Below are 12,032 nucleotides of genomic sequence, written 5' to 3'. Positions count from 1 at the left end.
CTGCAGTGTGTAGTGAGCGCGCGTTCACGTCTAGAGGTGGAGCGAGACAGCGAGGACGCGCGTGCCGTCTGAGTGAAGGAGAGCAGGCAGCGGAGACGAGGCTCCAGCCACACGCGAGCGCGCATATGCGAACGCGCATATGTGCCGACCCGCTACATTTATACGCTTAAAAAGTTACAAACAGTCCCTTTAAGTAAAAATACTGATGAGAATTATTATTATTATTAGCCTAATGTCATAACACAACAGTGCTGTGGAAATTAGACCGACTTTAAAAAGTGCCACTGTTATCATTATTGTAATGGCTTTCTGTGTCTCTTTTTCAGGATAAGACAAAGCAGAGTGGGGGACTTTTTCCACAAAAAGAACATTGCACTTTATTCCTTTTACATGAATTTACAATACAAGCTATTGTTTTAATTTTATTATGGAGAAATTTTATGTTGGACTGAAAACAGATTACCAGTAAAGACTGGGATATTATTTGTTGTGAAATAATGCCATAATAATATTATTGTTTTATGTTTTATGTTTATGTTTATAAGAGAAGATATTTGAATAAAGTATTGAAATAATAATGAGTCAAGTTTTTGATGTTTATTTATTTATAAAAAAATTGATGAATTAGTCGTTAGATTAATCGACTAATCGAAAAAATAATCGTTAAAAAAATAATCGTTAGGTGCAGCCCTAGTGCTCATACACTGCAGCTGGCGCACCGCTGCATGCGAGGCACAAATCTTGTTGGTTAACGGTTAATAATCGGTTAACGAGGGTCGGTTATTGGTTAAGAACATTTTTCAAAATTAGCATCCCTAGTTGTTCCATTAATACACTTGATCATAATTATTAATTGTGTGGAATATAACAAAAAATAAAATTACTGCCACAGACAAGCCCACTGTTATAACATTGGTGTAACTGCATCATGCACCAAAAGTAGTGTTAAATATGGCACTAAAGTACACACTTTAGAAGAATGTGTATGCATACAGTTAACCTCACGTTTTAAGCATATACTTTACTTTCCATATAAATGCTCCGGCAGCTTTACATGCATGTAGAATGCTTGAAAAAAAAACATGTCATTTCTCCATGAAGCTCTTTAAATATGGACTATGACGGAACATCGTAATGTTTCAAGAGCTTTACAAGAGCGGGTGTGAGCTAAAGCCACTACATTAACAAATGTGACACGAACAAGGTTGTTGAACTTACTTACATAAATACATGAACATACTGTATATACAAATTCATTATGCTTTCTGATGCACAAGGAAATACAGTCAATTAAATAAACCACTTCCTAAACAATATCCAGGTTGAGCTTATCAAACCATCATACAGGTCAATCAAAGTTTTCAACTATAAAAATATAAGTGATTTGTGGACATCACTATGGGTTCTGGTAGCTTTGACTAGCACTTGTTTGTATAGACTTAACTATTAATTGATTACTCAAAAAATCCACCACTGATAATGATAATTGTGTGTTGTAGCCTTCTGTAGATACACAGCAATGTGGTTTCAAACTATTATAATTATCGCCTGTGAAATCAACGTGGCTCCTCTCTACTGGGTTAAGTATATATTGTTGTTGCGACTTGCATGCAGTAGTAATTCCAGCAGTTCTGTGTACTCCAAGTATCATAAATTACATTCACAGGTTTGTTTCTGTTGTAGCACTTACCACTGAGTGTCTGGCTCTTTAAAGTGGGAAGACCTTTCTGTCTGCGCTCTCTGTCCTTCTTGTCCAGAGAACGAGAGCGAGATTTCGGGCGCTGTTCTCTGGAGCGAGAATGAGAGCGTCGATGCCTCGACCTTCTTGAGCGGGATGTAGATCTTGATTTTCTTCTCCTGGGGGATCTGAAAAAACAAAAAGATTGAACCAGCTGAAATATGTTGTCACCAAATAATTACATTTCTGGGAGGAAAGTTATCCATTTCACCATAGGCTGAGCAGAAGATGACAACATGAACACTGAGTAATGGGAGTCCACGGCAGCAGCTGAGAGTGTCAGTGCTTGCCCTGCACTAACTGCTACTGTACGTGCTTCCTGATGTGTAATATACTCCTCAGGATGCATTGACTATTACAGCAGATCATTAAATCATTTCTTAACCCACTGTAACATTAACAGTAGTTACAAAAAATGCTTTGAGAAGTGTAACCTGTGCCCCAATAAAAACTATGACAAACAACTGTATTTGATAACCTCTAACTGAAATCCACAGCACTACACAGTTATCTATGATGAGCAGCATCTTACCTTGAACCCGATCTGGATCTTGATCTCCTGCCGTAGCCTCTGTGTCTGCCCTCCCGCCTCACAGTTGAGTCTTCTCTTGAATTTCCCTATTGATACAATGATGACATGATAATTGAATTTTTCCCAAATTAATGAGCAGAGGGTTCCAAGTACCAATTTAAAGAGTTTACACCAGAGGTTTTCATGCCAATTGAGGTAGCCATGGCTTTGTCTTGTTTCAACTGTACTGAGAAGAACTGACTTGTGGAAAAAGTTGACATTCAAATGTAAATGCAGTGAAACTTGAGCTGAAAGCCAAACGCCTTTCTCTCACAGGAGAGACATTTAATCAGGTTAGGGTAAACTGGGTTTGAAGATTTACCTGTGATTGCGAATAAGCCTCATTTAAGGAGCGATATCCATCTAGCATCATATGATGTTCACCGTGACTCATTCCTCCACCATGCTGAGGGATGACAAAGAGACAGCCACAGGAGATAGTTAAAAAACCGGTACCAAAGGGGCATTGACCAAAGTAAATTTTAACTGAAGCTTGCAGCTCCACACATTTGATCCTTTACTTAAAAGGGACTGTTTGAAAGAATAAGAAATGCTTGTTAACAGCGACACCTGTGGCCGTTAAGTCAACGAAAGTCAGCGTCAGACTCGTGCTTGCTCGCTCTAAATAGACATGAACGAGCATCACTCAAAACAGTGAGGCGACTCACGTCAGCTAAAACCACAATATCACTCTATATTTCAGCTGCTTGGCAGTAATGTTAGCTGACCAGACAAAAGTCTCTCCATGAATCAATGCTAATCCTAGTGTTGGCTTTTCCTGCTTCAGCTTTAGCTCTGATTTACTACTCGCCAATAGTTTTTGGAGCACCTCGACAAAAGCCCCATGCAGATCAGGGACAAATCGGCGTTAGCTCGGCGCTCGCAAATTGGCAATAGAGCGCTACGTGTGAACTTTTCGCAAGCCAAGAAGCCCACTGATTTGATTTATTGATAAAGAAAACAAAACAATCCAAGGGATAACATGTAATGTGTAAACACTTATTTCCAACATGGTCCCTGATGTCATAGAAAACAGGACAGAGAATCACACATAACATGCATCGCAGACACATTAGATATCTAGCACGCTAAACATCTGGACGTGTCGGTGAGCTACAGCCAATGAGAGCACAAGACACGGGTTGAAGGGGAACCATGGGGGATGGGTCGCCTGTGCGTGCTATGTGTTGCATTTGCAACATAGACCAAAGTTGGTGTTGCACTTAGAGGAAAATAGATTAATAGTAAAGATCTGTGGAAACCGGTAATTTTGTGAGCATGTGCGCCAAAGACAACATCAACAAGCATGACTACGCGCATGGTATACATCATTAATCTTCTTGTGTGTTTTTGTGACAGAACGTAGTTTGGAGATCAGACGTACTCATCAGGGATTCCTCCTGGTGAAAGATCTTATAGTGTGAGACCTCCTGTCACCGGTCAGTCATGTAGAGTGAAAACAACGACTTCAAGAATCCCGATTACAAGACAGCAGGTTGTGTAGTGTGGACAGTACAGCAATATGACGACTTTGAAAGTTGTGTAGTGTGAACTTGGCTTTAGTTGAGTAATGATATAATGCATTTTTAATTTAATACCTCTATACCACCGGTCTGTCCCGTCATATGTGGATGAACATTCTCTGGGTTGGGCATCTGACCAGGAATCCCCCTGTCGTGACAAAATATACACAGATAGTGAGTCTGGGCATTATAAACCTACACAGGCAATATAATACACAACAAATTAATTACACCAAAACAATTATAGTTAAACCTTTTTCACAGCAGCTATTTCGGTATGTAATAGCAAGAAAAGCACAGATGTAAATTTTTAGCATTAATATGGTCTGCATCAATTTAGGGATTTCAATTCCACAAACTTGGTGTTGTGCATGCTGGCTCAGTGGTATGACTTACTAGGACATTTTAATATGAAAGAGTAAAGAATAATGTTCTTAGTTTCACCTGTGCTTTTAATAATGAGACAAGTCAATATCTGCAGTAAAACGGGCCTCTTAACACTAAATGATGTGTCTCCATCGACTAGTTGTATGCACATTACAGATATGTATATAAGAACTAGAATGAAAAAAAAAGATTTGCTGCAGTGTACACAAGATGTGAAAATGATGGTACTGTGGGTGCCGTTTTGTTTATTAGCCCTCCTTCTCCCTCATTGAAAAATCCAGAATCTATGAAGTTTAACTACTTGACACATGAAGTCCCCCTCTCAAGTTTACATATCGCATTTGCTTAAATTACATACTGGACCGGGATTGGCTTCAAAAGTCGTTGCAATTATGTCACAAAATTCCCTCATATGTACAAGGATTATACTGAGATTAGAGGAAGAGCAAAGAAAAACTTTTTGTCTTCAGTAAATGAATGTGAAAACAGCCTTCTAGTTTGTGGACATACAGTACATCATTTTGCACAGTGATGGTAAAACAACAAACTGAAGGAACAATAAGCAAAACACACTTAAGAGGAGGGGGACTTTAACCTGCCTCGCCCCAAAAACACACAAATTAACTGACGAACAAAACTGAAACTTATCTGAAGAAAAAGCACATTGATCATTTTCTTTTTGTGAACTAAAATCTGGCTACACCAGAGTCAGTATAGGATGTAACAGCAGATATGTTGCCCTCTAACAGCTGATTGAAAAGATAAGTGAATGTATTACTTGTCAGCCACATTGATTGCAAGCAAGCTGTCAAAGGTGAAATACCTGCAATGGTGTGATATATGCAACATTCTCTGAAGTCTAAACCTAAAAATGTTATGTTGTGCTGTTGTTCCTGCACTTTCATACAAAACAAATGCATCAGCATAAATACAGTTTTTGAAACTCACTGTGACTGGGCACTGCCTTCTTTAGCCATTATATCCTCAGGTTCATCGTCGTAGTCAAAACGGTCAAGGAGTTTCTGAGGGAATATATATTGTACACAGTTAATAACAAAAATAAAATGTGTATATGATCAAACCCTGTTATGTTGTGACACTGAGCTATGCTATTACCTCAGCTAAAGAGCTTTTCTTTTCTGAGTGTGCACTGTACGGGTTGAGCTGGGCCGCAGGCATCTGGGGTTGGATTGGTATGTCGTTTGCAATGGTGGCTGCCAGGGTCTTATCCGCCTGCTGGAAGTTCTGGAGCATCCTCTGCAGCTAAAGGAGGAGAGGTCAGTCAGAATTTTAAAATTCTTTACCTGCAAAGATCCAGAACAGATAGAGCACTTACACCAATTTACTGCTTACCTCCTGACCATGTGGAGACTGAAAAAGCTGTGCCACAGCAGCTAAGGCATCAGGACCGGGTAGCTGGGGCACAGCAGGCACAACTGAGGCACTAGTGACAGGACGCTGTGTCTCTGGTTGGGGGTAAGCGGGAACTGTTCAGATAAAAGAAAAAGATTGACGTCTTTGCATGATATCATTGCATGCAGTTCATCAAACAGTGGACAAATTACAACCTGACTTTACTTTACCATCAGGTAACACTCGAGTGTATTGTTAAAAAAGGTTCAAACATTGCCCAAAAATAATTAGATTAATTTCTCTACCTCCAACCTCCAGTTCAGGTCCAGGTACAATGGCTCCATTGACCATATCCATCAGAGGCTGAATGATGTCCATGTCAAACACACCATTCTTCTGCCACAGGTTCAGGACACGGACAATTTTGCTCTGATAAAGGAAAAAAAAAATCCCACACTTGAGATATTTCCTATTATAGTTTATTGTAATTATATAAAATACCACAAGCCATAACATACAAAATAGAGTACCTTATCATCCTCTGAGCAGCGGTAAAGGTTTTGGAAGGTTTCTGTGAAGTTCTTCAAGAATCTGGGCCCAAATACATCCTTCTCAACACCAAACTGATGCCGCGACTGTCGAACAATTGAATCCACCACATACAAACCAGGGACTTTTAATTCTGGCTTGCACTATTGGAAACAAACAAAAACAAAACAATTTATTCGTATTGTCTCATGACAAATTGCATTTAAAATGTGCACTTTGATTGAATTCAAATGTTTAATATAATGTACAGTAAGAGGTTATATAAAACATACCTTCTTGATGAACTTTTCGACAATCTGGACAACATGTTTGTAAAGCTAATAAAAGACAAAAGTTAACATCAGTCACAGTATACTAGATAATACTTTAATTATGCAAGATATAATCCCAGAGGTAGGGAACAGCAATGAAGCATTTACTAAAGGATTTCTGTAATCAGTCAAATAACCTTTCAAAGGTTTCAGCCATTACCTACCAGTGTAGTTAAGCTAAATGGAAAGAGACAAAAATGTCTACGCAAACTATAGGGATGCACCTTTCCGACTTTTTCAGTCCCAATATCGATAGCGACACCTGGGTTTTGGGTATCGGCCGATACCAAGTACCGATCCAATACCAGTATTTAAATAATGAGCTGTATGCCTCACTGTGTGGAAGTCACTGGGATCAATCTTTAATGTGTAAGGCAACATCAGGCTTGACTTAAACATTGCTTTCTTAACTTTGTTAAAATACAAATTGACAAATAAATACATAGATATAAATGTACTGAATTTATATTTATTATTAAAATAATTAATTGTACACCAGCAACTTAAAAAAAATCGTTGAAATTAATAGGAATTATAATTTTGGTGTAAACATTATTAATGCAGCAACAAATTGCTCAAAACTTAAAACAGTAATTAAAATCCCAGTGTATAATGTATATGATATATAAACATAGAATTGAATTGATTAGATCGGCCCCACTTTCACCGATACCCGATCCAGCTATTTGAGTCAGTATCGGTGGATCCCTAGTAAACTACTAACACAGCATTCCCTTAAGGCATCTCCACTCGTATGCTCAAGACATCCAAACACACGTCTTTTCACTAAAATACAGAAAATGCACCCATCTCCCAAAATTCCATCTATAGTTTGTCACTAGTCAGCAGAGCTGCTGGAGCAGCACAGTTTAGTTGTTGCTCACTCACTGACTACCCAGTATGTAGCCAACCAGGTAATCCCCTTTGGTAGCCATATCTCAGTCGATTGAAGACACAGAATTATGGGTAGCTTCTAGTACAAACATTTGCATCCATCAATCCAAACTACTGGAGGTGAGTAATTGATGTGAAAATTATAATTTGTAGGTATAGTATTCATTGAGGTAATGCTTATCAATCAGATGATGAAAGATAGCAATAATTAAGACAGGAAAATTATCATTATTCTGTTATTTACTGCATATTACAAAACTCATAGTGGGTCAAATCACAAGTCGCAATGCTTTGGGTATAATGACAGTATTTAATTCTAAAACAAGTAATCCAAAAGTCTAGGAGATCACCACTTGCATTAGCCACTATTTGCTATGACAATAAAATTTATACAGTATTCACTTTACCTTGATAGCTTTGATGGCTGATTTTGTTACAGACATCATCTTAGCACGGGATATTGGAGGCTTCATGTCAATCATGGAGAATAACTGATTGTTTAAAAAAAAAAAAGAGTTACATCAGTTAATTTAAAAATTAAAGAAAAAAATACTACAACAATAATAATAATATACAATAACATTGGAATGGACAGACACCACTAAACTACAGTAACATACAGACATTTCCCACTAGTAGCCAATATGCAATTCAGTAACAGCACACTCTGAATATAATTAAGAAAATAGATGGCTTAAATAAGATTTCCCATGTGCTAAAGCACTGTATTTATTTTCATAAACCTACATATCCACAGACTATTTGACATAGGTAAGTACAGATTATCCCCATTCTCACGCAACTCGTCTTCTGATCAGCCACAATAACGTGACGTGATTTATGTTCTTAGCTTGATAAAAGTTAACAACTTACACTACCTATAACCATATTCAAGCATCTATGAGTGAGAAGAGTGGATGTGTGTTTTCTTAGTGTATCTCATTGACAGAGCTTATTGTTTACATCAGGCTCACTAACGTGCATATAACGTTACACATATGTGTAAGTACATTTCGACATTTACTGTAGCTTGGATCAAAACACTAGCCAATCAACTTCTACAAGAATGCGTAAGAAATACAAAAAAATGAATGATCATTGTTGTTGATACCCGTGACTAAAGGTATGGACAAACAATGCATTAACGCAATTGTCTTTGGAAGCACCATAATATAATAATATAATAAGCAGCACGTAAGTTAATATAGCAGCTAAAGTCCTAAAGTCCTGCATCATGTCCCACCAACTACACACACATGTAAAACATACATCAAGGCACAACGACAGTCCAGAGTCCTCGTGTGTCAAATAACACACATTGATATGTTTAAAGTTGGTTTAGTGCGTTAATAACGTTAAATGAGATTTACATTGAACTTCCTGACAGAAAGCAGCATTAGAGGGTAACATTAGCCATGATGCTAACACTGACCACAGCTTTATCTTTAATACTGATAGCAGGACAGTGATCTCTGTGGGAGTGAGACATAAAACTACATACGATATTGTTATCTTAACGTCACTACTGACAGCAGTCACCATAGTCTCATCACAGTCTCATCACAGTCTGGAGGGCGGAACAGTTAACTATTAGCTGGACACTGAGCTCACAGGCCTCACAAGATTAACTTGCTTTAAGATAGCGGCTAACAAATCCAATAAAGCCTATACTGTTTAGGGTTTAACCGACCACGTTCAATAGAGCCAACATCTGCCCTCTACCATCCAACACATGAATATAGCTACTATTAGCTTAGCTGTCTAACAAGTTAGCTCTCGTTAAAGTAAAGCAGCTGACATTAGCATTAGCGTTAGCATTAGCTATCGTTAGCATTAGCCTGTTCTGGGCTACAGCACGAGCTAACGTTACCTCGCTGTTGAACGCGTTCACTGCATCCATGATGGCTCGTTATTGATGAATCCGGTAGACGAACACTTCTTTCCCGTTCCTCTACCCGAGCAGAACCATGTGCGGTTATATATTGTTCGCTAACAACATGAAGTGAGTCTGATGTGGCGTCACATTGCTGGTCAGAGCTCTGCTAGGAAGGAATGGCTGCCGAGCTTCGCGCTTCGAGGTCCCACCTCTTCCGGTCATGGATGTAGCTTCCGGTCCGGTCAGCGTATCCGTCCGGTGTCTCCGGGTAATGCTGCCTTCATGGTCATCAGAAAATGGTAATTCAATCTAAATACACAGATTAACATCTTCTTGCATCAACATATGTATGCTAAATAATTCCTAAAAATACTCTGCATGATATTAAATAATTACACTAAATAGAGTTTATTTGTCGTGTTATTATTGTTTATGGCCAATAATAACACGACTATACACTGACCTCCCGCGGTGAACACGAGTAACTACACCTCTGTGTAAAATGGAAGTTTTATTTTGAAATGAGTCACCGGAAGTTTGAGTACGTTATGACGTTTGTATTGATGCCACCTTGACTAATTTCACTGTCGCAGTTCCTCTCTGAGAGGACAGCAACCACTCCTGATTTTAAATACACAGATCAACATGTCTTTGACATCAACAGGTTACATGATGCATGCAGGGCTTTATATTGTTTTATAAACATATAACTACATATTTTATTGAGACCTCTAACAAATGCTGTCAATATTGATGACTGTATTATTCCTACTAAAGTCTGCTATGGAGCTAGCTTGATCAATTCTATGATGCTACCTGTGACGACTGGATGGCATTAAAACTTAAAAACAGATCAAGTTAGAAACAGGTTTTACATTTTTACCAGTTTGTTGTTCAAGCACTAACAGTGCTGTTTTTAAAATCAGGAGTGTTTGCTGCCCTCTAGCGGTGACAGCGAGGAACTGCTGAATTAGTCAAAGTGGCGTCAATGCAGACATTATATCATACTCACACTTCCGGTAGATAATTTCAAAATAAAATTTTCAACATACACAGAGGTGTAGTTACTCGTGGTCACCGCGGGAGGGCAGTGTATAGTCATGTTGTTCATAAACAATAATAATACGACAAATACACAAAATTTAGGGTAATTATTTAAAATGATAGAGTATACTTTTTAAAATTATTTTCAGCTCTCACTAGACCATGATAGACAGTTATGTCCTGTTTTTGGTAAAACAATTAATCTCTCACACAAATACACTTGTAACATCTGATACTTATGGTCAATGCTTTGCATTATATTGAGATTTACTAGTCACAAACAAGTTATGTAAGTCTACAGACCATATTGTTAGTTTTAAATCTACCTCATCTGGCACTGTATAGCCTACTGGGTATGGCTGTGACTGCAGACTCTCACCCATAGGTGTATTAAGGAGAAGCTCTCATCCATTGGTCATGAGCACATGTCATGTTTCCAGACTTATTCTCTCAGCATCCAGGTTTCGTGCAGTCTCTTCAGGTTGCAGACATCCACTTATTAAACAGAGCACTAGGTCTGGACACAATATTAATTATTAATATTTTTAATACCCAATTCTAGCCTAATTGTTTCCCTGACTGTTTTTCTTGCAGCCAGTTGAATGATTCCATCATGCACTCCAGTGGCCAAACCTGCAAACTGCATGAATCTGTTGAAATATAAGCAGAACTGACGAGAGGAAAAACAACTGGAGTTGAGCAGACACACTAGCTGACATGTAAGAGAGGACTAGAGGGAGCTTTCCTTGGGTTTGCTGAATTTGGCAAACCAACATTCTGCTTTTCATCATGGTTAAATGGTTATCATTTTTCACTTCCAACTTTTTGGAGTGAGACAGCATTACTACACTCCCAATATGAGACAATGGCTCTAATGGAGAACTCAACCAGCGCTGCACCCATTGAATGGGAATACTATTATGATTACCTCGATCCTGTGATTGTGGATGAGACCAAGCTGAAATACAACAAGTGTAAGTCGTTATGCTTTATAGAATATTTGTCTTCTTGTGTTAATGAAGATAAGTTATTTTCCTCTTCCCTTTCAGACTCTGTTGTTATAATATTTTGGATCGTTCTGGCTGCTTTTGTGGGATTGCTCTTTCTCAGTTTGAATCTAATGTCTCGCAGTGGAAACTTGCCAAGGTGAGTGTGACGCATGCATGATCTCTCTAAGTCTCATTACTTTGGATGGAGGTAGAGGTAAGTGGGTTTACTCACTGAAACATTGAATGCACACATATAGGCATTATGCTAAATGAGGCTAAAGCTACAAAGCTCTACTTTAACTTTAAAACCTTTTTCTTATTACTGTTGCAGGACTCACAGATCCAAAATCGGAGGAAACAACAGAACATCAACTGCTTGACCTGGGGCTGAATCTGAATGAGAGCACTTCTTACGGACGTGAACAAAAATGTTAAAAATTTGAGGTGATGGACACAAATTAAAAATCCGAATGATGACAATGCAACTGTGAAGATGATGTTGGGGAAAATTAGATTTTTGAGGCAGTGTAAGAAATCTGCTTTCTTTCCATTTCACCGAATACCTACAAAGTGCAAGGCTACCTTTACCAATAAACACAATGTTATGTAACTGCAGTGTGTGTACATGTGAACCTCGAGATGTTAAAAGTACAAGGAGAGCAGAAGTATATTAATGCATTGAATCCAGCACCCTTTGTGTTCTCAAACATATTTTTTAATACAATTACACACAGCTTTAAAATAGTTAGCTCATGCAGGATTAATGTTAAAAAAAAAAAGAAATCACAAATTTGTGA

At 38.3% G+C, this 12,032-nt stretch overlaps 1 protein-coding gene across 1 annotated transcript in view; it reads right to left on the bottom strand.

The window, feature by feature from the left end:
• LOC141770629 (SR-related and CTD-associated factor 4-like) overlaps nt 1-9,419 on the bottom strand; it is a 32,146-nt gene extending 22,727 nt beyond the window's left edge. Inside the window, exons 1-12 of the mRNA XM_074640357.1 lie at nt 9,197-9,419; nt 7,734-7,817; nt 6,394-6,438; nt 6,103-6,264; nt 5,878-6,001; nt 5,573-5,706; nt 5,336-5,482; nt 5,168-5,241; nt 3,908-3,980; nt 2,632-2,715; nt 2,271-2,356; nt 1,691-1,866 (exon numbers count right to left, since the gene is read on the bottom strand). Coding sequence (XP_074496458.1) covers nt 1,691-1,866; nt 2,271-2,356; nt 2,632-2,715; nt 3,908-3,980; nt 5,168-5,241; nt 5,336-5,482; nt 5,573-5,706; nt 5,878-6,001; nt 6,103-6,264; nt 6,394-6,438; nt 7,734-7,817; nt 9,197-9,226 — 1,219 coding nt within the window. The 5' untranslated portion in view covers nt 9,227-9,419. The remainder of the gene's footprint in view (nt 1-1,690; nt 1,867-2,270; nt 2,357-2,631; nt 2,716-3,907; nt 3,981-5,167; nt 5,242-5,335; nt 5,483-5,572; nt 5,707-5,877; nt 6,002-6,102; nt 6,265-6,393; nt 6,439-7,733; nt 7,818-9,196) is intronic.
• Between the last annotated feature and the right edge of the window lie 2,613 nt (nt 9,420-12,032).

Source organism: Sebastes fasciatus, chromosome 7, assembly GCF_043250625.1.
Source record: "Sebastes fasciatus isolate fSebFas1 chromosome 7, fSebFas1.pri, whole genome shotgun sequence".
Classification (NCBI taxonomy): Eukaryota; Metazoa; Chordata; class Actinopteri; order Perciformes; family Sebastidae; genus Sebastes; species Sebastes fasciatus.
Note: the sequence above shows the minus strand (reverse complement) of the source record. Positions and strands in the feature narration are given on the sequence as shown.